Raw genomic sequence first — 26,327 nt, 5'->3', positions numbered from 1 at the left:
ACATCAGGAAGGAAGAATAATAGAATAAGTAAAAATGTAAGTACATAGACTTTCCTTCTCCTCTTGAGTTGTCTAATTTTGGTTTGATGGTTGAAGCAATAAGTATAACATCATCTGATGTGGAGTTCAATATATGTAGAGGAAATACTTAAGATAACCATACTATAAATGGGACAGGAGAAAGAGACTTAAAGGGAGGTAAGGTTTCAATACTTCCCTCAACCTGATGAAATTATGACATTACTAAATCTTGTGGTGACAAAATAGTATCTTGATTGCAGTGGTTGTTACAGGAATCTCCACAGGTGATAAAATGGCATAGAATTATGCACACATTGTACCAGTGTCAATTGCCTGGTTTTGATATCCTATATAATAAAAGGGTAATATGCAAATTGACCCTAACAGCGGAACAACTGGTTGTTATGACATGCACTGACCACCAGGGGCAGACACTCAATGTAGGAGCTGCCCCTTGGTGGTCAGTGTGCTTCCACAGGGGGAGTGCCACTTAGCCAGAAGCCAGCTCATGGCTGGCCAGTGCAGCGGCGGTGCCGGGAGGCTCTTCCCGCCTCCGCAGCAGCGCTAAGGATGTCCAACTGAGAGCGGGCCTAAGCCGTCAGTTGGACATCCCCTGAGGGCTCCTGAACTGCAAGAAGGCATAGGCCGGGCTGAGGGACCACCCCCCCCCCACACACACACACACACCACCACCACAGTGCATGAATTTTCATGCACGGGGCCTCTAGTTGTACTATAACTAAGTAAGTAAGATGTAATCATTGAGGGAAGCTGGGTGAAGGTTACACACATCCTCTCTGTACTATCTATGCAACTTCCTTACAAATCTATAATTATTTCAAAATAAAGCTTTTTTAAAAAAAATTGGGGCTGTTATACATTAAAAGTGGCTAAAGATACAAATGCAATGTGAGAAACTTACTTAGATTCTTAATGTTAAAAATATAAAAGGCAAGTGGGGGAAATTTGAATATAGAACTGGACATTATATGATATTAGAGTATATGAAATATTGTTAATTTTCTTTGATGGCATAATAATATTGTGGTATGTAGAAGAAGGTCTTTATTCTTACAACATGTCTGCTGGAGTATTTAGAGAAGTGAAATGAAATCTGTAACTTACATTTGAATGGTTCAGAAAAAAGTGTAGGTAGATTCATAGAGCAAATGTCACAAGACATTATTTCAACATTTCTTTTTTATTGAATTTATGGGGGTGACGTTGGTTAGTAAAAGTATACAGTTTTCAGGTATACAATTCTACAATACATCATCTGTGTATTGTATTGTGTGTTTTCCACCCCAAGTCAAGTCTCCTTCCATCACTATTTATCCCCCCTTTACCTTCTACCTCTTCCCCCACTCTGGCAATTACCATATTGTTGTCTGTATCCACGAGCCTTTTTTTTTTCTTTGCTTAATCCGTTCACCCTTCTTACCCAGCCCCCAACCCCCTCCCCTCTGACAGCTGTCAGTCTTTCTCTGTATCCATGAATCTACCTCCACTTTGTTAATGTATTTATTTTTAAAATTTGTATTTATTGTGGAAAATATTACAGATATCCTCCTTTCCCCCATTGACCCCCTTCTTCCCCTTCTGCCCCCTCCCCAGGCCTTCACCGCACTATTGTCTGTGTCCTTGGGTTATGCATATATGCATATAAGTTCTTTAGCTAATCTCCTCTTGACCTCCCCCCGCCCCTTCCCTCTGAGAATCATCAGTTTGATGCATGCTTCCATGTCTCTGGATCTATTTTGTTTTTCAGTTTATTTTGTTCATTACATTCCACGTATAAGTGAGATTGTGTGATATTTGTCTTTCTCTGACTGGCTTATTTTGCTTAGCATAATAGTCTCCAGGTCCATCTATGCTGTCACAAAAGGTAAGATTTCCTTCTTTTTTATGGCCGAATATAATTCCATTGTGTAAATGTCCCACAGCTTTTTTTATCCACTCATTTATTCTGATGGGCACTTGGGCTGTTTCCAGACCTTGGCTATTGTAAATAATGTTGCAATGAACATAGAGGTGAATATATTCTTTCAAATTAGTGTTTCAGGTTTCTTCAGTTATATTCCTAGAAGTGGAATTGCTGGGTCATAATTCAGTTCCATTTTTAATTTTTTGAGGAAACGTCATACTGTTTTCCACAGTGGCTGCACCATTCTGCCTTCCCACAAACAGTGCACTGCCTTCCCACAAACTGCACTGATTAAGGTTTCTTCTTCTCCACAACCTCACCAACACATGTTTGTTGGTTTATTTATTTATTTATTTATATTGTGAAACCTTGTAATATACTTTATTATTTATTTTTTTTCCAGTTCAATCAGTTGGCTTTTTATTTATTTTTTATTTTTTAATTGTTTTATTGCTTAAAGTTTCACAAAGAGTATTATATATGTCTCCTTTTTTTTTCTCCCCTTGACCCTCCCCTAGCCTCCCATGCCCCCCAGTGTCTTGTGTCCATTGGTTATGCTCGTATGCATGCATACAAGTCCTTCGGTTGATCTCTTAACCCCCCTCCCACCCCCCCAACCCTCCTCAGCCTTCCCGCTGTAGTTTGACAGTCTGTTCAATGTTGCTCTGCCTCTGTATCTATTTTTGCTCATCAGTTTATAATGGTCTTAATTATCCATAAATGAGTGAGATCATGTGGTATTTTTCTTTCATTGACTGGCTTATTTCACTTAGCATAATGCTCTCCAGTTCCATCCATGCTGTCGCAAATGGTAAGAATTCCTTCTTTTTTACAGCAGCATAGTATTCTATTGTGTAGATGTACCACAGTTTTCTAATCCATTCATCTGCTGATGGGCACTTAGGCTGTTTCCAGATCTTAGCTATGGTGAATTGTGCTGCTATGAACATAGTGGTGCATATATCCTTTCTGATTGGTGTTTCTGATTTCTTGGGATATATTCCTAGAAGTGGGATCACTGGGTCAAATGGGAGTTCCATTTTTAACTTTTTGAGGAAGCTCCATACTGTCTTCCATAGTGGCTGCACCAGTCTGCATTCCCACCAGCAGTGCACGAGTGTTCCTTTTTCTCCACATCCTCTCCAGCACTTGTCGTTTGTTGATTTGTTGATGATAGCCATTCTGACAGGTGTGAGATGGTACCTCATTGTTGTTTTGATTTGCATCTCTCGGATGATTAGTGACTTTGAGCATGTTTTCACCAATCTGCAGGTTGTGAGGCATGAGGATGTGCTGTCACCCTCATGTCTCTTGGCTTTCTGAATGTCCTCTTTTGAAAAGTGTCTATTTAGGTCCTTTGCCCATTTTTTTAATTGGATTGTTTATCTTCCTTTTGTTAAGTTGTATGAGTTCCCTATAAATGTTGGAGATTAAACCCTTATCGGTGATAACATTGGCAAATATGTTCTCCCATGCAGTGGGCTTTCTTGTTGTTTTGTTGATGCTTTCTTTTGCTGTGCAGAAGCTTTTTATTTTGATGTAGTCCCATTTATTTTCTCTTTAGTTTCCAATGCCCTAGGAGCTGTATCAGTGAAGAAATTGCTTCGGCATATGTCTGAGATTTTGTTGCCTGTGGATTCCTCTAGTATTTTTATGGTTTCCTGTCTTACATTTAAGTCCTTTATCCATTTTGAGTTTATTTTTGTGTATGGTGTAAGTTGGTGGTCTAGTTTCATTTTTTTGCATGTATCTGTCCAATTTTCCCAACACCATTTATTGAAGAGACTGTCTTGACTCCATTGTATGTTCTTGCCTCCTTTGTCAAATATTAATTGAGCATATTGGTTCGGGCCGATTTCTGGGCTGTTGATTTATTTATGATAGCCATTCTGACAGGTGTGAGGTGATGCCTCATTGTAGTTTTAATGTATATTTCTCTGACATTTAGTGACATTGAGCATGTTTTCATATGTCTATTGGCCATCTGTAATGTCTTCTTTGGAGAAATAGCTGTTCAGGTCTTTTGCCCATTTTTTAAATTGGATTTTTTTTGGTGTTGAGTTTTATAAATTATTTATAAATTTTGGATATTAACCCCATTCAGTGAGTTATCTTTTCATTTTTCAACATTTCTGTATGTTTGCAAATTTTCATTTTAAACAAGTTGGAGAGGCTATGTGGAGGATAGATACGTGATAAAAGCAAGTGTAGTAAAATGCTAGTAAGAATCTAGACGGCAATTTGGTGTTTGCTCCCTGTAAAATTCTTTCAATTTTTCTGTATGTTTAAAATTTTTCATATTAAAAATGTGGGGGGTAGCCCTGCCTGTGTGGCTCAGTTGGTAGAGCATCGTCCTGTGCACCAGGAGGTCGCCAGTTCGATTCCCGGTTAGGTCACATGCTGGGGTTTTGTACTCAATCCCCAGTGGGGATTGTGTAGAAGGCAGCAGATTGATGTTTCTCTCATCAATATTTCTATCTCGCTCTCCCTTTCTCTCTCTGAAATTAATAAAACATATTTTTTTAAAAACATGAGGGTAAAAAACTCGAACAAAAATTATCACAACTAGCACTTCCAACCCCACTTTCTCTACCTTTTTTCACAGCACTTATCATTATATAGATTATATAATTCATTTATTTATTTTGCTAATATTTGTCTGTGTCCTCTCACTAGAATGTAAGCTTCCCAAGGACTAGCATTTGTTGTGTTTTGTTCTATTTTTTGCTGTATCCTCAAATCCCAGAACAGTGTCTAGTACATGGGAGGTGCTTGATGAATATTTGCTGAATTAAGAATGACTTTCTGTATCCCTAGGACCTAGGTCAGTGTCTTGCACAGAGTTAGTGTGCAATGATTATCTGTTGAACTGAGATCTAAGTTCTGCAGAAGAACCTTAGAATGGACCTGTTGTACTGGAGTGGTTTGGAGCATAGACTCTTGAGGCAAATGGCCAGGCTTTGCATTCTGATTCTGTCACTTCCAACTGTGGTACCTACCCGAATTAACACCTCTGAGCCTCAATTTCTCATTGATGAAATTAAGATAATAATAACCTTGGTAGGGTTTTTGTCTGCATGTGAAAAGCACTTAGGATTTTGTAAAGACTCAATACTTGGTAGCTAATGACAAAACAAGAACAGCAAAAAGATAGTCTGGACATGTCATCCTACTTCCATCCTCCAGCAGGCTGAGCCAGGAGAGGCTAAGGAGATTACCAAGTTCTTCAGACCCCTGAAATGGTTTCTCTTACTTCATATCTCTTCTTGCTTTTCCTCCTGCCCTGTATTCTCTTTCCTCTTGCACCCTGAAGCTCTTTCCCCCATCATAACCATGCGGAAATTGGGTGGAGGACACAGGAGGAGTCTGTGGGCCAGGGACAATAAGTTAGAGCTTTCTTTTCCTCCTGTTCTAGGCTTAAGTGCCTCACTGGTAATGGAAGCAGGTTAAGTGGGAGGTTACTGGCATTTCAGGGCCTAGAGATTGAGAGAACAATAGTACTGGAGAGGAGGCACTCACAGGAGAGAGGCCTCATAAGCTGCCCTCTGCCCTGATCCCCTGTTAGGAGAGAGCACTTCCCAGCATCCCTTCAGTCCGTTCTTCTACCTCAAGTCTTTATTCCTGATGGCCTCAGCTCTGAGTAAGCCCGGGGACCCATTGAGCATCTTTCTGCAACTCCCTCTTGGAAGTGGGGTGGGGTGGAGTGGGCGAAGAATGGGCTGAAATTTGGAACATGGGGGCATGAGATTGGGGGCTGAGGTCACCTATGGCCTAAGTCCTCTGCCTCAGCCGTAGGGTTGTCGGTACCCCAGTTATCTGGGGAGCTGGAGCTGAACCTGGGGGCGCCACTGCCTCTGTTTCTTTAAGGAGCTGCTGTTTAGCATTCCTGCCGCTGCCGCTGCCTGACTCTGCACGCTGATTGGCTGGAATCAACTGAGAAAGGAGCCAGGGAGAGATGCTCTTGACTCCACTCAGATCCATCCTGGGGACCAGTGCAGGAGCGGTCCTCGCAGCACCCAGCCTCTGCCCAGGCTCCTGCTTCTTCTTTGCCGCTGGGCCTAGGCCCAGGAGCCACTACGGGCGACACGGAGCCACCAGTGCTGGAGGGGGAGCCGTGGGTGCGGGGCAGCGTGGGGGCAGAGGCCCCGGGACGCCCGCCCGGCCCCAGGCCCCGCTCCGCTCGGGCGCCCCCACGGGTGCCCCCCCCTTCCTGGTCGGAGCAGTGTGAGTGTGCCCCGGGAACCCTGGCGGCGGCGGTGGAGGCGGCGGCGGCGGCCGGCGGCGGCGGCGGCGGCGGCTGGCCGCAGCGGCAGCGGCGGGCAGCGTGGAAACCCGGCGTTGGGCTGGGGGGGTTCGGGCCGCGGGGGGGCAGTGCCATGGCACAAGCACCAGCACTGCTGTAAGTGCCCCGAGTGCTAACAAGGTGACCCGCCTGGCCGCCCTGCGGCGCCTTCGAGCCTCCGGGCTACGGGGACTGGCAGGTGCCAGACCCCTATGGGCCAGGTGGGGGAAATGGAGCCAGTACGGCATATGGGGGCTACAGCTCGCAGACCCCTCCTTCGCAGGCGGGGGCCACCCCCACCCCACGCACCAAGGCCAAGCTCATCCCCACCGGCCGGGATGTGGGGCCAGTAACCCCTAAGCCAGTCCCAGGCAAGAGCACTCCCAAACTCAACGGCAGCGGCCCCAGTTGGTGGCCTGAGTGCACCTGTACCAACCGGGACTGGTATGAGCAGGTATGAACCAGTAGGGGGGGGGGACGGCGGTGGGGCAACTGGGGGGGGGCGGCTGGGGAGTGAAGGCCTAGAGGCCTGGGGTGCAGCACGGGTTCGTGGGGCTCCAAACCAGTGGACCCTAAGCCCTAGCATTGCAGCTGGGCCAGGAGAAATGGTAGGAAATGTATGCTTCACAGTGTGTGTCTGTTTGGGGGTCTCCGTTTGGAGGGGGTTGTGAGGAGCTGTGTGTGTCGGGGGGTGAAGGTATGGCGGAGGAGCACATTTTCCTGTGTGGGGAATTGGGTTTGTCTCAGTGCGGGGGCTCAGCAGTGTCTCTGTGTCTGGCAGGGGCGGGAGGTTCTGCGGGAGCTGTGTGTGGTGTGTCTCCGCGGGAGGGGAGGAGGGGGCATGGTGCTCTGCGTAGGGGGGACATGTGACATGTGTGATGTGTGATGTGTGTGTGTGTATGTTGAGGTGTGTGAAGAAAGGCAATGAAGCTCCTGTGAATCTATGTAGAGCCCATGTGCCCAGCTCGCTGAGCTTCATCCTTCCATGCCATGAGTCCCTCTCCGTCCCAGTCCCTTTGTGTGTGAATGTGCACATGGACATATGAGAATGTCTGACCGCGGAGGTGTTTCTGACGGCTGTGTTTCCCCGTGTGTGTCGTTACATGTATATGTGTGTGAGCATGTGGCTGCAAGTGTGTGCACATATGTGCCTCTGTGTCATATGTGCCTCTGTGTGTGTGTGTGTGTGTGTGTGTGTGTGTGTGTCCCTTTGAAGAGGTGCTTGACAGGCAAAGGAGGGGAAGGAGAGGAAGAGAGAGACACGTCCCAAGCAAGGCTGAGAGGATGCCGAGAAGGACAGACTCTTTTGTCCAAGCAGCTCTGAAGTGTGTGTGTGCTGGAGGGGGGACTGAAACAAGCTTCCTCGCTCCAGAACAGGCATGATGCCTGGAGCCGGGCACAGGACATCTGCTCTGGTGTAAGAACTGCCCCCAGTGGGGCATGCCCCATTAGGTACCCCCAGACGTGGGAGAACTTGGCCCCCCAGGTATGGCTTACAGCTTGGGAACCCCTGGGTGCAAGGCACAACTCTGTCTTCCACTCCCAGCCTAAACTGCCAGCTTAGAAAATGGAAGGAGCATCTGTGGGAGAAGCAGCAAAATGGAGGCTGGGCCGGCAGAGCCAGGTCCCTGGCACACATGGCGGAGGGCCTGCCTGGTTATTTGGCTCTGCAGTCCCCAGGGTAGAGAGAGAGGAGGAGGTTTTGCTGTCGAGAGCAGGTAGTGACCATTCTGGCCACCTCTGTCCTTCTCTGGGGATAGGATGTGCTCTCACTCAGAAGCAATGATGGGGACTTCCTGGGGAGAGGAGTCCTTCCTTGGTTCTGCCCTTCTGTCTGTCTACACTTACTATTTCTTGTGTCTCTTTCCTTGACCCCTTGCCTTCTCCAGCGAGTCTACCTCTCTATCCAGGGGCCCTATCCTTGCAAACACTCTCTTACGCTTGTCCTGCTCAGCTGGGAGATGGGTGACAGTTGGCAATGTTTCTTTGCTGGGGCTGATCTCTGGATGCCTTTTGGCCTTGGGAGCAGGGTCCCTGAGGGGGGCAGTGGGAGGGTGGACCAGTTGGGAGCAGGAGCCTCTGGATCTCACTGGAGCTGGGCTTGAAGCATGGCTTATAACATGTGGGCACACATGGTACCCCAGATGCATGCAAGAGCTGCATGTGCAGGTGTTCTTTTCCCTGCGTTTCTGTCGCATGGTACTTCAGGCAGCTGTGTTGGTTTGGGGACTCTGAAGAACCATCAGTTCCTCCTGGGATCAGGGACCAGAGTGGGGCTGCAGCTGGAGTCCTCCCACCAACTCCTAGAGCTGCAGGGCATAAAGTCTTGGAATCAGGTCCAGAAAAGGTAGAGGCATGACTAGCCAGTCCTCTCCTCATCTCGTCCTCTCTGCTTCTCAAAGCCAAAGGTGTGTGGGGTGAAGGTGGGAGAGAGAAGCAGAACAGGGCATATGGAGGAGCCCCCACCCTGGGTTCCCAGGTCCCCTTTTCAGAGGAGGAGATTAGGGGTAAGGCAAGAGCCAGAGAAAGATGGGGAAGGACTGTCAGGTTACCTGGGGAGAGAGGCAAGAGGGTTTCTCCATTTGGGGGGATGATGAGAGTGGGAGCCAGAAAGCAGATGCTACTTGTCTGTCCAGAATCAGATTTTTACTTGACAATGGCTACTAGTATGTGCTGTCTGGGAGGCCACCTCTGTGGGCTGGTCAGACTAACCCTGTGTTTCTGTCCCCTTCCCTTGTGTCTTCTCCCATGGCTATTGCATGTTGAAGGCCATGGACTCTGCTGCCAATCGGTCCATGGTCATCAGCTTCCCCCTCCTGGGGAATATTGTCCATTCTGCTCCTGTAGCATCCCTGGCTTTGCCTCTGACTCCCGGCCAGATCCTACCCTGGGCCTTCCTGCTGGGAAACACAAAGGGTTCCGTACTAAACACCTCTTGGTTGAAAATGGATTAGGACTTTCACTCCTTCTACCCATGTAGACTTGGGTTCCTGGGGACACATTAGGAGATGGAGAATGAGGGTTTATGAGGTACTCTGAAGAAGGCAACTTCCTTTTTTCCCATGAGCTCTGCTGGGGAAAGGGATGAGTGACCAACACATCAGTGGCCTTGGCAGCTTGCTTTAATCCAGATTCTAGTCTCTGCTCTGCCACTAACTCCCAGTGTGCCTTTAACACAATCTGTGTCCTCTCTGAGCCTCAGTGTCACCATTTATCATATAAGGGAGATTGTACAAGATGGTATCTGCTGTCTTTCTACCTCTGACACAGTGGGAGTCTGTGATCTGCACCATGGAGAGCTGTGGTTAGGAAGGCAAGCAGGTCCCTGTCCAGGTCCTGGGTACCCCCATGGATGCTGGGCATGGCTTGGTTTATCTGCCATGTTCCATTTTTGCCACCCCCCTCAGGCCAGCTCCGCACCCCTCCTAGTGAACCACAAGGCCCTGGAGCCCAGTCTCTCCTTGAGTGCACCACTGGCTGGCTCAGTCCCAGACCATTGATCTGAGCTAAATGAACAGCTGAATTTGGCATGTTATGGCTGGAAGCAAGGGGAGGAGGTGGACTCCTCAGGGTCAGCCTGTCCCCATCTGTGGCCAATAGGTGTCTGGGATCTATTTGGGCTCTTCTACTCTGTGGGGAGTGTGGAGGAGCAGGTTGACCAGGGGGCATCTGGCTGGGGGGTGTACAGAAGGCATTTAGGGAACTGCCTGTGTCTTCCCCTAGGTAAATGGCAGCGATGGCATGTTCAAGTATGAGGAGATAGTGCTGGAGCGGGTGAGTTTGTCAGTGGGATGGGATGAAAATGGAGGGGAGGGATTGAGCCAAGAGAGAGGAGGGCCTTGAACTTCACTCTTAAGACTCAGAGGGGGACCTGCATTGAGAGGATGGGGAAACAGCGGCACTCAGAGGCCACATCACTGCATCAATCAGTCAACCGACTAACAAATATTAATTGACCTTGCTTGCTGAAGCCTGGGGAACTGGGGAGGGGGTGGCTTTGCTGAGGCCTCTACGCCAAAATGATCAGCACAGGCTGGGAAGCCACCAGGTTTCTGACGAATGTGCCCTGGTCTGCCCTGGCCCCTTCTGAGGCCTGGAGCACCTGGCCTGGGGATTAGGCGAGGTTGGGGAACCAGGAACCCTTCCTCACGCCCTCTGAGTGAGCAGACTGTGCCCCTCCACTCCTTTCTGCAGGGCAATTCCGGCCTGGGCTTCAGCATCGCAGGTGGCATTGACAATCCCCATGTCCCTGATGACCCTGGCATCTTCATTACCAAGATCATTCCTGGTGGAGCAGCTGCCATGGACGGGAGGCTAGGGTGAGGTGGCCTCGAAGCAGGGCTGGGGGAGGCAGGGGGAGGATGGAGATGAGGGGAGGAGGACTGCCTGGCAGGATGGCCCTTTGGTTCAATCTGAGAGGAGGAGGGGGAAAGGAATGAGGAGGTTGGGGGAGAGGAGCAGTAGGAGGGGAGAGACGGGTGGAGGGGTCGTGTCACAGTGTCATGCCTCTTGGGCTTCCCCCACAGGGTGAATGACTGTGTGCTGCGGGTGAATGAGGTGGACGTGTCAGAGGTGGTGCACAGCCGAGCTGTGGAGGCGCTGAAGGAGGCGGGCCCTGTGGTGCGGTTGGTGGTGCGGAGGCGACAACCCCCACCTGAGACCATCATGGAGGTCAACCTGCTCAAAGGGCCCAAAGGTGTGGCCCTCTGGGTTCCTATGCTCTGGCCAGAGGTCCCTGGTTGGCTATGTAGGAAATGGAAGGGAATAGCCTTACTCCTTGCCTGATTCCCCATACCAGCTCACTGCCTTCTTTCTTGACCTCATGTTTCACCCTACTGACCTCGGGATGGCAGCCTAGTGTTTGGGATCCCCAGGGGAGTGTGTTGGCTGGGGGCAAGCGTTGGGTTTTGGATTGAATTGACTGAGCACTCTAACTTCTGTGGCCTTCTCCCACTCCCTGCTGGTTCCTGCCCAGGCCTGGGTTTCAGCATTGCTGGGGGCATTGGCAACCAGCACATCCCAGGAGACAACAGCATCTACATCACCAAGATCATTGAGGGGGGTGCTGCTCAGAAGGATGGCCGCCTACAGATCGGGGACCGGCTGCTGGCGGTGAGACAGTCTTCACAGAAATGCCCAAATGGTAGGGTGGGAAGGTGGAGCTCTAGCAGCCTCTCACTCCACCTGAACCTCATTCAGGTATTAGGCATTGTGGGGAATTTCAAGAGCATCATCAGAGTTGGGCGTATCAGATACCAAGGCCCTACTTCTTTTCATGGCTGGGAGTCCCTTAGCTGCCCTACCCCTTTCCCAGGCTTCTCTGCTCTTCACAGCACTGTCCTTGGATCTCTGTGAGAGCACTGTTGAATTTCACTGAAAGGGCCCCTCTCAGGAGTCCCTGAGATGCCCTTCCTTCTCTCAAGTGCTAGCCCGAAGGCCTCTCCTCTTCTAGGTGAACAACACCAATCTGCAGGATGTGAGGCATGAGGAAGCTGTGGCCTCACTGAAGAACACCTCTGATATGGTCTATCTGAAGGTGGCCAAGCCAGGCAGCCTTCACCTCAACGACATGTACGCACCCCCTGACTACGCCAGCAGTACGTACCCATCTGCCCTGTCCCTGGGCTGAAGCCCCTGCCCCTGGTTTCTGGAGGGGAAGAAGTGCATACCCCTTGTTAAGATGGAGAGAGAACGGAGGACTAGTGCTCAGGAGAACTGAGTCCACACCTTATAGCTGGTCCCTTGGACAAGTCCCTTTCACCTGTCTTTAGTTTCCGCTTTGGCAAAAAGGAGCTGAGCTAATGATATATGTGCTGCCTTCTTCATAGGCCTGCTGCAAGGTTCAAATGAGATCATGGACGAGAAAGCCCTTGGAAAACTGTATTAGGCTATAGAGATGTGAGGGATTATTATTAGTTACACCTCCAGTCATGCCTTTCTTTGTAGACTGCCTTGACTTCAGCTCTTTCTAAGACTCACAGGATTGAGCCCAGGATTCAGAAAGGGACTGTGGAGGAGGAATCCTTGGGGTGGAGTGGGGCAGAGAGGCCTGAGGAATCAGCAGCCCTTGGTGCTGAGGTGCATCTGAGGTGGGGTGTGAGAGACAGTCCTTGGGGACGAGAGGAAGGTACCTACGTGGAATGGTCTCTGAAATTTTCTCGCCCTTTCTTGATTCCAGCTTTTACTGCCTTGGCTGACAACCACATAAGCCATAATTCCAGCCTGGGTTATCTGGGGGCTGTGGAGAGCAAGGTCAGCTACCCTGCTCCTCCTCAGGTTCCCCCCGCCCGCTACTCTCCAATTCCCAGGCACATGCTGGCTGAGGAGGACTTCACCAGGTGAGACTATCCCACCCCCTATATAGGGGTGGGGAGGAGAGGAATCCGCTTCTGGCTGGCCACAGGCCTAGTGTAGTATGGCAAAGAAGAGGACAAGGCCCTCATCGCTCCCGTCTTTGGGGTCTGAGGCCCTCTCTCAACCCTTGGGGCCCTAAGAAGGAACAGAAGAGACTGCAGGGACAAGTTCTACCATCAGGGGGAGTGCCAAGTGTGTGGCCCCGATCCAAAGTGCAGAGAAAGGGTGGGGTGGAGTGTTTTGGGGACCGAGGAGGTGGAGACTGCGGGGGTTCCTGCCCTGAGACAGTTGCCGCCCCCTCTGCTGCAATCATGCCGAATTACAGAAGAAAGTCGCGCGGCCAGTGGGGTTGGGTGGGACGCAGGGAGGCTGGCGGGCCAGGTGGCTTCATAGGGACCGGCCCCGCCCCACTCTGGCGGCGGCCTCTGTGGAACTGGTCAAGCCGGCCAGGGTTCCGGGGGACAGGTTTGCCTTGGGGTGGGGCCTGCTAGGCTGCTAGGCTGGCTGCAGTGGGGCCCCGGAAGGATAGGCGGACGGGGGAGAACCGCAGGAGCCATGGAGAGGGCGCTCAAGTTCTCAGGCTCAGGCTTGGCCCAGGGCTTGGGCTCGGCCTCAGCCTCGGCCTGGAGGAGGGCTTCGCAGAGGTGGGCTTGGCCGCTCCGCTCCCTACGACCTGGAGGGGATGCCAGGTAGGAGGAGAGGAGGGCTTCGAGCAAGAATATCCGGGACTCACTGAGGAAGCCTAGGGCCTAGACCTGGAGCAAGAAAGGAGGAATCTTGGACTTGGGGCTTCTCTGATGAATGATGCTTAAAAGTGAATGTGGTGGGCCTGAAAGTGTGCTGGGAGTCTGTATATGGATATACCTGAGTGGCTGTTGCCCTCATCTGATGACACTGTGACCATTTACTGAGGGATTTCTTACACATGGTTAGTTGTAGTCCAGGTTTTCTATGTATTTGTTCCCTTGTTTCAGTTAGGCTCTTGTGCCCCCTTGGGGGACCTGGGAATTCTTTATCTCTGTCTCCCACATCACTTAGCCAGGGTGCATAGTAATTGGTGATTACATCTGTTATTGGGGAAGGTAGGAGGGGTCAGAGTTGGGGGTGGAATTTTAAAAGAGCAGAGGAGCATGGGGAAAGTAAGTATGTGCATTTTATGGATGGAGAGTGCAATCAACTCCAGAGTGATTCCACTGCTCCTAACTGGCTCCCCTTCTGTGGCCCCAGCTCCATCACACCAGTTGGTAGGATAGGAGAATCTGGGGAGGAAGAGGACCAGTGAATGGGCTCTGAACTATAGTGTTTAGAGTCCAGGCTAGGGCTTTGCTGACCTGAGAGAGTAGGGGACTGTCCACTGGGGAGCTGACTCCAAGCCCTCAGGAATAAGGGAGGGAAGAGGAACTGAAACTTGGCACCTGGCAGAAAACAGCAGCCAAGCAGGTTCTAGGAGAGAAAGGGAGGAACAGGGTATCATACATAGGGACTCAAGTCCTTCTGCAGTGATATGGGACTTGTTCCAGACAGGCCCTCTCCTCGTAGGGATGCCAGATAATATCTACCTTGTTCTGACCCTTCCACTGTTTTCCCACCAGAGAGCCCCGCAAGATCATCCTGCACAAGGGCTCCACAGGCCTGGGCTTCAACATCGTGGGAGGAGAGGATGGAGAAGGCATTTTTGTCTCCTTCATCCTGGCAGGAGGCCCAGCTGACCTGAGTGGGGAGCTGCGCAGGGGAGACCGGATCTTATCGGTGAGGAGACAAAGGCGAGGTGGGAGGATAGGAGCCGTGCCAGTCTAAAAGGGAGGAGAGGAGACCTTGCTTTCTCTAAGGAACACTTCTTGAGATGTATGAAAGGCTAAGAGCTGGAGAAAACTTATATTTTCTTTTGTATGTCTTTAGTGAGGGACAGGGACTGAGATGAGATTTATCCTTGAGGAGGAAATGAATGTTCCTTTTATCTTAACTCTGGTTGGCATTTGACCTCATAAAGATAATTACCACACTAGGGATGCCATATCCTTTATGTCTCCTCTTAGGGGCAAGGGTGGGATATTGAGAAAGGCATCTGAGTAGGCTTAGGGATGGGTACCCATCTCCCTGTCCTAACTGCTATGACATAGGACTCTTTCTTGCTTTAGGGGTGGCTCATAGCTCCTCTCTTTCAACAGGTGAATGGCGTCAACCTGAGGAATGCAACTCATGAGCAGGCTGCAGCTGCTCTGAAACGGGCTGGCCAGTCAGTCACCATTGTGGCCCAGTACAGACCGGAAGGTAGGAGAAGGAAGGAGGGGCAAGATAATTTGAGGAGTTTACACTTTCAAGTATCGGCCTTTTGCCATCATAGGCATCAAAGCCACTAGACCAGGTCCTTTCTGTTTTAGTGCAGTAACCTCTAGCTCTCTGGACAGGGGTAGGTTTGGGCAAGTCAGGGAGCATCTATGAAGGCTATACTCAGAACCTGCTGATCAGGGCTGCAGTACAACAGAAGGCCAGTAGTGGGCAGCAGCCTACGGGAGGAAGCACAGAGATTGGGGAGGCTGGAAAAAGGGGAGGGGAAGGAATGGGGCTCGGAGGGCTCAGAGACGAAGACACGGAACTGTGTGCCCTGGAACGGGAGGAGGGTAGCTTGGTTAGAAGTACTTCAGGGAGAAGTGATCCGACTTCTTAAGACATCTTGGGCCAAAGCTCTATGACCCCCCCCCCCCCATTTCCCTTCCCATATCAAGGTGACCATGAAAAACCCACAAACGCGCCGAAAAGGTGATGCCAAACCCTCGGGGTAGGGAATCAGGAGTGGACCCTCTCCCCCTACGAGGGCCTTCTTTGTGTTCTCAGAGAGCTTCTCTGGGCTGGGGCGAGTGGGCGGGGCCGGTTATGCAAATTAAGGCCTTTGATTGGCTGGGACCCACGGAGGCCCAGGTGCGGAGGTGAGCCTCTGGCCGGCAGGCGCGCCTGCCGGCCGGCAGAGTAGCCATTGGCTAGCCAAGCGAGGCCTCCAGCCGCACGCCCCTCCCCCTGACCCAGGCGGCGGGCGTCCCTCCTACCCCCTCACGCGCCTCAGGCGTCTCCTCCTCCTCCCTGCCGTCCCTCTCCCCCTCCTCCCCTCCTCTAGCGCGCCCCGCTTTGTGTCCGTGGTCTCCCGCGCGGGACGTAGGGGCAGCGGGAGCTGGCGCATTCTCAGCACTAGACCTGGACTCGGACCGGCGCCAGGTGAGGTGGGGCGGACGAGGGCGGGGGTCAGGTCCCCTCCCTGTCCGCCTGAGCCTCTCTACGATTCTGTTCTCTGACTCTCTTTTCCAACACTGCCCCCCCCCCTTTGTACTCTTCCCTCAGCCCCTGCGGGCACAGCTTGGGTCCCCTATTGGGGGTCCCTCCCGGGCCCAGGGGGCGACCCTCTCCCGTTCCCAGGCCCCTTCTGCGGCATCTCTTTGCCATCACCTCTCCCAGCCAGTTCTGCCCGCTTTGTGCCTCAGGGCCTCAGCCCTCCCATAGCAGCTCCCTAATCCCTAACCTCTGAGGAATTTTCTAAAGTGCCCCTCCCCCGCGCTCTTGAATTCACCAAACCCTGCTACCTCTGGGAACACCAGAGATAGACTTGGCCTTTTCAGGGCCCCCAACCCACGCTTTTGTTTGCACCGACTTCTTTTGCCTCCCCCTCCTCTTTGTTAGCCCAGCTTTTGTCTCTGAGGGCTGCAACTCTCAGGCTCTTCGGACATCTAGGCCCCATGGACCAGTTACTAAGGTGGAGGAAGGGACCTCTCCCGGGCAGGTGCGTTGGTTGCGTGATGAGAAAGGGAGAGGCTGGGAGCCCTATCCTCAAGCCCAGGGATCTAAAGCGCCTACCTTTGTCCTTTCCGCCCTCCCCCCACTCTGGTTCAGTACCTCCAGCCAAGAGCCTGAAGGGAAAGAAGAGAGGGGCCTGCACCTTCTGCACTAGTGTAGGGAGGTAACTAACAGGAGAGCTGGCTGGGTTGAGGTAATGGGAGAGATGCAGATGGACACTCTGAGTCATTTCTCTCCATGTTTGGTGTTCAGCTTAAAGATAAGAAACACACCTTAGGGTTATTGTTTTTATGATTTCTGTGTTTGCTGTTGGCTTCTTAGTGTAGAGCTAACCATCTGATTTTTATTAGCAACCGGTATGTATCCATTTCATGCCCACAACTTTGATAATGTAGGTTCTGCAAAGAAAATGGTTTTGTCGTGTGTGTGTGTGTGTGTGTGTGTGTGTGTGTGTGTAGGAGAAATTGATGTGTTTCTTTCAGTTTTGCTCTCTGATGTTTGGCACATGGAAACAATACTGTGAATTTGTCTGGTGGTAGGGTGTTGGAAACTGGTGACTACATATTTTTGTGAGTTTTGTTGGGGGAATGTAACTGGTTTCCATACAAAGCTGCAAGTTGTCCAGGGTAAAAGGATTCCTGCAGTGTTTATTGCTCTCAGACTATTTCTGAGAGTGTATAATGTATGTTGAGGTGCTGTCTTATGTTAGGTCTCTCTACCACTTGCTACACAAAGCCTTTCTTCTCTTAGGATTCAGTTGAGCCCCTGCTGTTAAAGCTCTGTCACCCCAATCTTCTTTCTTTGGTTTGGTAAATCCAACAGGATCCCAACATGCAAAAGCTCCTTTTTTTTCTCATTCAAAAATGAACCCTTGGAGACAGTCTATAGGGACTATCAAGCATTCTGTGTTGGGCTCTGAATTTTCTTTGATAAAGTGATAGTTTTTAAAAATATGGACTCCATGTTGATCATTTTATAAATATATTAAACACTGTTCATTAAAAGATTGTATCACATGGGCATTTACAAAATGAATAATCCAAACATATGTCTGTTGGCTAAAATGGCAGAGATCACATGTTATTGGCCAAGTAAGTGTTCATTTTTTTTTACATGGAATATGGAAGCTGGAAAGGATTATATAGTCCAAACTCTCATTGTGCAAACCGAAACAGCGACAGTAGCAGAGGGACTTGACTTGCCTAAGGTCATGAAAGGAAAGTTGCTGAGGGTCAGCAGTTAGGACCAATTGTGCTTGGGAATACCTGAGAGACCTAAGATCTAGCTAGAGCAGAGGAACACCTGGAAAGGAACTAGGGAAAGAGAGACAAGGGAAAGAGAATGAGGGAATGAGAGATGTATGTGCAAGGGAAGATTAATCTCCATTGTGGCTACTGAGGCAGCATTGCCAAATCAGTGTAGACTTTAGCTAGATACCCTTTAGTATAAGAGCTTTGAAAAAATAGCTTTGACTAATTAGAACAGAATAAGAACAATTCTTCCTTTTTAAATGGCTTAACTGAGATATAATTCACATACCATAAAATTCACCCATTTAGGTGTGCAACTCAGTGGCTTTTAGTGCATTCACAGAATTGTGCATCCATGGTCAGTCAATTTTAGAACATTTTCATTACTCCTCTCCTTTTAATACATAGAGAGGGTGCAATTATTGGAATTGCCTGGACATTTAGAGGCTGGATGGCAGCTCAGTGGAAATACTCTTAACTTTGAGATTTTTTTCATATATCTGGTTTGCTTAATGTAAACCCATAATGAAGATAGAAACTGTGGCTGTCTATTTGAACTTTGTACTGTGCCTAACATGGGTGCTTTACAAGTATTTTTATGATGGAGCTTTGGAAAATATTAAAATAGAAGTACTAAGTGATAAAAGTGCCACAGTGAGAGATGCTGTTTAATAGTTTCACTCCTGATTGCTCTAAACTGCCGTGGACACAGCAATCCTACCTATTAGCTAAAAATACCACTAGCATGATGTTCTTGGGCATGTATAATCCTGCTTTAAATTCAAATTGAAAATTTAAACAACTGGCTTTTGGCAAAGGCTCTTTTCCAATCTATTCTAAAATGAAAAATATTTTTCTGTGACTTGTGGAATTGCTCCACCAAGGGAAGGATGGGATTCATGTTAATACATTTTGATTTAGAAACTATCTCCTGTATTTTCTCCTCTAGTTACTTTGTGATAGCCTCTGTTTATAAACTGAACTAGTGTTTTTCTGGAAAGCCCTTTGTTTATAGAGTAGAACCTGAACCCTAAGTCAGGAGGTGAGCCAGAAATTGGTCACTAAGTTAGCTAAACTGGGAACTGATTCTTTGTGACCAATCTTTTCAACTGGAATGTAAATACAGAAAGGCTGGGGTTAACAGGGAGTAAGAGAGAATGAGAGTTTTCTATACTTATTTTAAAGTGCTGAATAAGCACACTTTCACTGTGGAAACATCTTCAGGTAAGGCCTGGAAGAGTTAAGAATCAGTGTTCATAATAACTTGAAAGTATAAAAGGGATATTTCCCCATAACTAATTAACCGTCAAGGATGTAAACATAGCTGCTACCCTATCAGTGAGATCTCTCTTGGGAGCACAGAGGTGAAAGTTTATAAAGGCAAAGAATAAAGTCTTGAACTGTCTGTTGCCGTCCTAAAAGAAGGCTAATGTGAGGAAGGAAGAAAATGAATGCCTGTTAACTGTTTCTATACCAGGGTTGGGCAAACTTTTTGACTCGAGGGCCACAATGGGTTCTTAAACTGGACCGGAGGGCCGGAACAAAAGCATGGATGGAGTGTTTGTGTGAACTAATATAAATTCAAAGTAAACATCATTACATAAAAGGGTACGGTCTTTTTTTTTTTTTTTTAGTTTTATTCATTTCAAACGGGCTGGATCCGGCCCTCGGGCCGTAGTTTGCCCACGGCTGTTCTATACTGAACAATTTGAAGGCAGCTGGTACTGTATTTATCTGTATCCCCAGCACCTAGTCCAAAGCATGGCTCGTGTTTTGTTGAGTATCTCTATGTTCCAGATGGCTTTGTAAGCATTTCGGATATCCCTGTGGGATAGACAGTATAATCCCCATTTTACAGATGAGGAAAATGAAGCTTAGAGAGGTTGAGAGACTTGCTCAAGGCCACACGGTCAGTAAGGGGCAGAATCAAAAATTGAAGTCAGGTTTTCTGAGAACTTTGGATCCCAGGCTTTTGCTACTAGGTCACAACTACCACCCACCATAGCAGAGAAGCTGTGAACCTCCCCCTCTATCTACCTAAATACATCTGGACATAGCAAAAGATACTGCTCTGAGACTCTTCAGGTGCCGGAAGCTGTTAGCAAATGGAGTAAAACCAACTCCCAAATGTCAGCTTTTTAGTCTTGATGGCTACCAACTCCTGCACCAAAGGAAGAAGTAACCTGGAGGTAGAGGGGCTACCAGAAGCCTGAGGGAGACCCCCTTCTCCTTCAAAAGGAAAGTGGGATGAGGAAGACTATCACAGAATAATATTGTGGGGGGAACCGGAGAAGGAGCCAAAAATTGGGAGTTGGTTTGCTTGACTTAATGGCAAAGTGTGCAGGCTTAAGAATGTTAATGCAGTAAGTAGGCATTTCTAATTTCTTCAAGTGAAATGGAATTGTATTTGTTATGACCTTACAATTCACTCATTAAGGGTGCAATTCGGTGGTGTTTAGAATGTTCATAGAATTGTGCAACTGTCACCACAATCAATTTTAGAACATTTCCACCACCCCAAAAAGAAACTGCACCATTTAAGTGTCACCCTCCCATCCCCCTCAGCACTAAGCAACCACTAATCTACTTCCTGTCTCTATGGATTTGCCTATTCTGGACATTTTGTATAATATGCAGGGGTGGGCAAAAGTAGATTTACAGTTGTGAGTATGGGAAACAATTTATTCTTGTATTATTATTTATTAATCATTGTATTATTTTCCATACAAACAACTGTAAAACTGCTTTTGCCCCACCCTGTATGGTCTTTGTGACTGACTTCTTTCACTTAACATAGTGTTTTCAAGGTTTATTCATGTTGTAGCATGGATTAATACTTCATTTCTTTTTATAGCTGAATAATATTCTGTTATATGGATATATCACATTTGTCTATCCATCATCCATCAGTTGATGGGCATTTGCCTTTTTCTAACTTTTGGGCTATTATGAATAATGCTTCTTATGAACATCTGTATGCAAGTTTCTGCATGGACATTTGTTTTCATTTCTCCTGGAGATATATATATTGGATCATATGGCAACTCTATATTTAACCTATTGAGGAATGGCCAGGCTGTTTTCCACAGAGGTTGCACCATTTCACATTCCTACCAGCAGTGTGAGGTTTCCAATTTGTCCACATCCTCACCAACCCTTCCTTGTCAATGACAGTCTTTTTTATTATAGCCATCCTGGTGGGTGTGAAGTGATATCTCATTGTGGTTTTTACTTGCATTTCCCTGATGGCTAAGATGTTGAGCATCTTTTTATGTGCTTATTGTTTGTCATTCAATTTTGTTTTGCTTGGTCCCCTAATTTGATTCTCATAGTTTCCAAATTGACTTGAGCCCAGAGCAGGCCAACTATGTTATTATTCAGGTGATTAGAGGGACCAAGAGGATAAGGGACTACGTTTTACTGTTAACACTGTGCTGGAGGGGCTTAAAGATTGGGTGTAGATAGATGACTTTAGCTATAAATGCTTACCTGATAAAAATGATAAAGCTCACCTTTTTTGTTTTTTAAAAACAGCTTATTCACATACCTTACAACTCACCCATTTAAAGTGTACAATTCAATGGTTTTTAGATTGTTTAGAGTGGTACATCTAGCTCCACAGTCAATTTTAGAACATTTTTCTCACCCTAAAAAGAAACCCTGTCCCATTAGCAGTCACTCCTCCATCTCCTCCCAATCCCTCCCCTCCCCTAGCCCGAAGCAACCACTAATCTTTTGTTTCTTTAAAGTTACATTTTCTGGATGGTTCATATAATTGGAATCCTACAACGTGATCTTTTGTATCTGGCTTCCTTCACTTGGCATACTGTTTTGAATGTGCCAGTACTTCATTCATTTTTAAGGCTAAATAATACTCCATGCTATGGATACACCACATTTTGTTTATCCATTCATCTGTTGATGGACTTTAGGGTTGTTTTCACCTTTTGAATATTGTGAATACTGCTTCTATGAGCATTCATGGGCAAGTTTTTGTGTGGTCATATGTTTTCAATTCTTTTGGGTATATATACCTAGGAGTGGAATTGCTGAGTCATGAGGTAACAACATTTTCAAACTGTCAGACTTTTTCCCAAAGTGGCTGCACTGTTTTAGGCCCACTCTGTTTTTTAAACTTAGAAGAGAAAAAAATTGTTAACCTTTTGTCCAGTTTTGCCTCCTGGGACTGAACTTCATATAAGTGGGTGAGCTGGCCTTTTGTGTCTTCCATGTAGCCCAAGGACATGGTAGCTAGAGTTGACAATGATTTCTGAACCTAGCTCCACAGGTGCTTTCTTATCCTTGTTAGATGGTTTGAGGCAAAATCATAGGAGCTTTGGTGTCTGCAAAATACTGTTTCTCCTGAATGGTTAGAATAATATATGACTGGGAGAATGAGTTATTTCTTATTTAGTTAGAGCTTTTGGGGATTTCTTTTTACTTAAATATGTTGCTTGTTGAAAACTTTACCCTTATATTTACACTGTTGCTTTGTTTAAAGTTTTGGACTCTTTTCCACAATTCTGTGTTAGATAAGTGGAAGTGAGTTGTGAATTCAGTTTATTCAGTGTATAAGTTCCTATTTGTACCTAGACTATTACTGAATCACATAATCTTGAACTAATACTAGTCTTTGTTTAATAGGGCCTTGTCTTCTTTCTTCCTGTGATAAGGCTTTCATCCTCTTGAAATGGACCTTTGTTTACTTTTCACTGAATTTAGATATCTTAAAAAAGCAAAGGCCTTAGAGATTTGGGGATTTTTCCACTTGATAAAATTAAACAATAAAAAAATTTTAATAGACTCATAGAAGAAGAGTAACATAATTTATATAAATTTGTACATTAGGAATCCGGATACATGTCCTTCAAAAAGGATAAAGAGAATTTTTCAAATCCAGACTATATTATTAAGAGTTGTTTGTAAACACTGAGAAAAAGAAGTGGTGAGCACAGGAACCAGTATTGGTTCACCAAGTTCAAACAAATCATGTCAGAGTGAGCAGATTGCTTTCATGGACTGGTAGATCAGGGAAATATGGTAGATGTGGTATATTTAGATTCCAATAAGGCACTGCAAGGCTTCTTTGATCCACTCTTGGATCAGATGACCGGGTGACAATAGTGTGGATTTGTCTGTAACTGGTTGAATGCTCAATCCTAGAAGAAAATGCTGAATGATCCAGGAACAGTGTGGAGGGGAGTTTCTAGTGCATGTGTGTCCTAGCTTTGTCCATGGACCTATCTTGTTCATTTTGCCTCCCTACTCCCCTCAAGTTGTATTTATTTATCCCTGGATAGAAAAGTATCACATTTAGATTTGTATAAAATTGGAAAATACAGAAAAATACACAGTAAAAAAAAATTCAAATCACCTGTAATAATCTCCAGAAATAACCACTGTGTATAAGACTTAAATTTTCCGCCAGATTTGTATAGAATATCATCAAGATTAGGATCATTGTATTTAAACAGTTTTATATTCCTTTTTAAAAATATTCTTATTGATTTCAGAGAGGAAGGGAGAGGGAGAGAGAGAAACATCAATGATGAGAGAGAATCATTGATCGGCTGCCTCCTGCACACCCCCTAATGGGGATCAAGCCCACAACCTGGGCCTGTGCCCTTGACCGGAATCAAACCGGGGACCCTTCATTCCGAAGGCTGATGCTCTATCCACTGAGCCAAACCAGCTAGGGCTCCTTTTTTTTTTAACTTAACTTATGCCATAATTAAAATGGTTTTTTAAGCCTGGCCAGTGCAGCTCAGTGGTTGAGTGTCAACCTGTGAATCAGGAGGTCATGGTTCGATTCCTGGTCAGGGCACATGCCCTGATTTCGGGCTTGATCACCAGTGGGGTGCATGCAGGAGGTAGCCGATCAATGATTCTCTCTTATCATTGATGTTTCTATCTTTCCCTTCCTTTCTGAAATCAATAAAAATGTTTTTTTAAAACATGGTTTTTAATAGTTATGTAATATTGCATTGTTGTGTCATAATTCATATAACTATTCCCTTATTGGTGGACATTTAGGCATTTCCATTTTTAAAAAATCTTAAATAACTCTTTGATGGATGTTCTTGTATGAGGCTTTTTGTGACTGATTGTTTGCTTAGAATGAATTCCTTGGAGTGGAATTTTTGGGTCAAAGGGTATAAACATGTTTAAGACTTAAATTTTTTTATTGATTTTTAGAGAAAGAAGGCGAGAGAGGGAGGGAGGGGGAGAGAAAGAAACATTGAGGTGAAAGCAAAACATCGATGGGCTGCCTCCTGTACTGGGGATTGAGCCTGCCACCTGGCCATGTGCCCTGACTAGGAGTGGGGGGTGGGGGGGAGAAGGAGGGCAACAATGCCCAACCAACTGAGCCACACCAGCCAGGGTGTTTAAGGCTTTTGATATATTTGTTAAATGATTCTCCACTTCCACCAACAGTGTATATTTTGAGATTCTTGCTAACATGGAGCATTCCTTTTTAAAATCTTTACAAATTTGATAGGTAAAAATGTTATTTAATTTGTATTTTAATTTGTATTTCTTTGGTTAATAATAAAATTGAACATTTGTGTGTGTTTGTAAGTGTGTATATGTCATTGGTGATTTTTTTGTAAATTGCCTGATTATGTCCTTTCCCTGTTTCCCTGTTATGGTGTGTTCATCAGTTATTTTGTTTTAAATATATTTTTGTTGATTTCATAGAGGAAGGAGAGAGAGAGAGAGAGAGAGAGAGAGAGAGAGAGAGAGAGAGAGAGATCTCAATGATGAGAGAGAATCGTTGATCGGCTGCCTCCTGCATACCCCACACTGGAGATTGAGCCTGCAACCTGGGCATGTGCCCTGACTGGGAATCGAACCACAACCTCCTGGTTCATAGGTTGACGCTCAACCACTGAGCCACACCAGCTGGGCTGTTCATCAGTTCTAATTGATGTGTAAAAGTTTTAATGCAGTTAGAATATTAACTCTTGGTCAAATATACTGAAAAGATTTTTCCCAGTTTGTAGTTTGCTTTAAAAAAATGTTTTTATGTAGTCAAATCTCTCATTGTTTTCTTTTGTGTATTATGCCTCTGCCCATAGGTTTGGAAGGGCCTGCCCTACTGTGGGAGCAAATAAATATCTATCTTTGTTTTATGCTAGTTATTTAATGCTTTTATTTTGCATTTAAAAGCTTTACTTGCCTGGAGTTTATTTATGATATAAGGTAGGATACTATCTTATTTTTGCTCCAAATGTTTAATGAATCACCTCAGTAACATTTATTAAATAATTCCTTTTCCTACTGTTTTGAAGTGTCACCTTTATAACACACACACACACACACACACACACACAATTTGGATTTTGTGTTTCTTTTTCTGTTGTGTAATATTTTACTCTGGGATTGTCAGTTACTGAAAAATGACCACAGATATTTGGACAAATAACAAGAAGAGTCTTTTCTTTCTCTAGGACCCATTTTCTGGGTTCCTTCCATGAAACTTTACTCAAAAGAGATTCAGTTGATACCCCAATAAAGATTGTCAGAGAATATATGATCCTATTGGAGTGACTACTGTGAAGAACATTTGAATCTAGACTTCCAATTGATGTGATAAAACATAGAAATTACGTTAACTCAAGTTAGCAAGCTTAGTCATAAGATGTTTCAGTCACTATATTGCGGCATCTCTGTTAAATGAAAATGATTGTTAGGAATAAGAGTACCCACTATCTTGAGAGCAGAGAAAGGTATAATTCTGTCTTCATTCCAGTGTTTTCTGAATGAGCTGTTTTGTCTTGGGGTTAAATATGCTAAATGCTTTGTTAATCTTGCATATGAATATGCTATATGAAATTCCTTTGAAATAGAGAAAAGGCCCTATTTGAGGCTTTTACCCTGATCTGCTTGGTGATCTGGAATTGGTGAGAAGAACCAATAGCAAGTCCTGTGGATAACTTTTTCTTAGCTTGATATGAGATCAAAGCATTTTTCATTCTACTTCTTTCAGACCAGGTGGCTGAGTATAATGAAATCTGTATATACTATAGTACTTTTGCTCAGTAGTTCTTCCCACATCCTCACTGAGCTCTTTGGGGGACAGAAATATCTCCCCAATAGGAATAAACTGGAATCTTTTATGGCATGCTAATCTGGCATGTCTTGTTTTCTGTTTCATTCCCAGTATCAGGATGCTATCCAGAACCCATGCTATGTGTGTATGGCTGAGGAAGCACATTGTGACAGTGCAGGGACCAGAACAATGACACTGAGGTTTCTGTTCTGGGTTAGTCAGAATTCCAAGCCCATTGTTCTAAAAGTAAAGCTGACATTATTTTTCTTCAAGCAGTATTTGCCCATATTGAGCCCTGTTTGTCACGCTTCTGCCCTCTCACATAGCCTTTAGAAATTTTTTTTTTGCAATTTATGCTCATTGATTTGGTATTTTTTGACCCAAAGAGCTTAGGATTATTTGCAGATGTGAGGATTTCCCTCTTCTAGATCATATTTAAAAAAATTAAGTTAGCTCTGGCCAGTTTTCTCAGTGGTTAGAAGATCCAAGGGCACATACCTCAGTTGCAGGTTTGATCCCAGAATGTGCAGGAAGCAACCAATTGATGTGTCTCTCTCACATTGATGTTTCTCTTTCTTTCTCCTCCTCCTCCCTTCCACTCTCTCTAAAAATCAATGGAAAAAATATTGTCGATGAGGATTAAAACATTTTTTAAATTAA

General features: G+C 46.3%; 1 protein-coding gene across 1 annotated transcript in view; it reads left to right on the top strand.

Annotated features, from left to right (window-relative positions):
* The window catches only part of DLG3 (discs large MAGUK scaffold protein 3), a 61,888-nt gene that overhangs the window by 2,154 nt on the left and 33,407 nt on the right, over positions 1 to 26,327 (top strand). Inside the window, 12 exon segments of the mRNA XM_023765085.1 lie at positions 6,008 to 6,361; positions 6,363 to 6,398; positions 6,400 to 6,681; positions 9,635 to 9,694; positions 9,951 to 10,001; positions 10,422 to 10,546; positions 10,754 to 10,923; positions 11,203 to 11,339; positions 11,680 to 11,824; positions 12,406 to 12,565; positions 14,174 to 14,330; positions 14,750 to 14,852. Of these exon segments, the coding sequence (XP_023620853.1) occupies positions 6,008 to 6,361; positions 6,363 to 6,398; positions 6,400 to 6,681; positions 9,635 to 9,694; positions 9,951 to 10,001; positions 10,422 to 10,546; positions 10,754 to 10,923; positions 11,203 to 11,339; positions 11,680 to 11,824; positions 12,406 to 12,565; positions 14,174 to 14,330; positions 14,750 to 14,852 (1,780 nt within the window).

This window comes from Myotis lucifugus, unplaced genomic scaffold (genome assembly GCF_000147115.1).
Source record: "Myotis lucifugus unplaced genomic scaffold, Myoluc2.0 scaffold_4, whole genome shotgun sequence".
NCBI classification, from domain to species: domain Eukaryota; kingdom Metazoa; phylum Chordata; class Mammalia; order Chiroptera; family Vespertilionidae; genus Myotis; species Myotis lucifugus.
The sequence above is the reverse complement of the archived record's forward strand: the minus strand, read 5'-3'. Positions and strand labels throughout refer to the sequence as shown.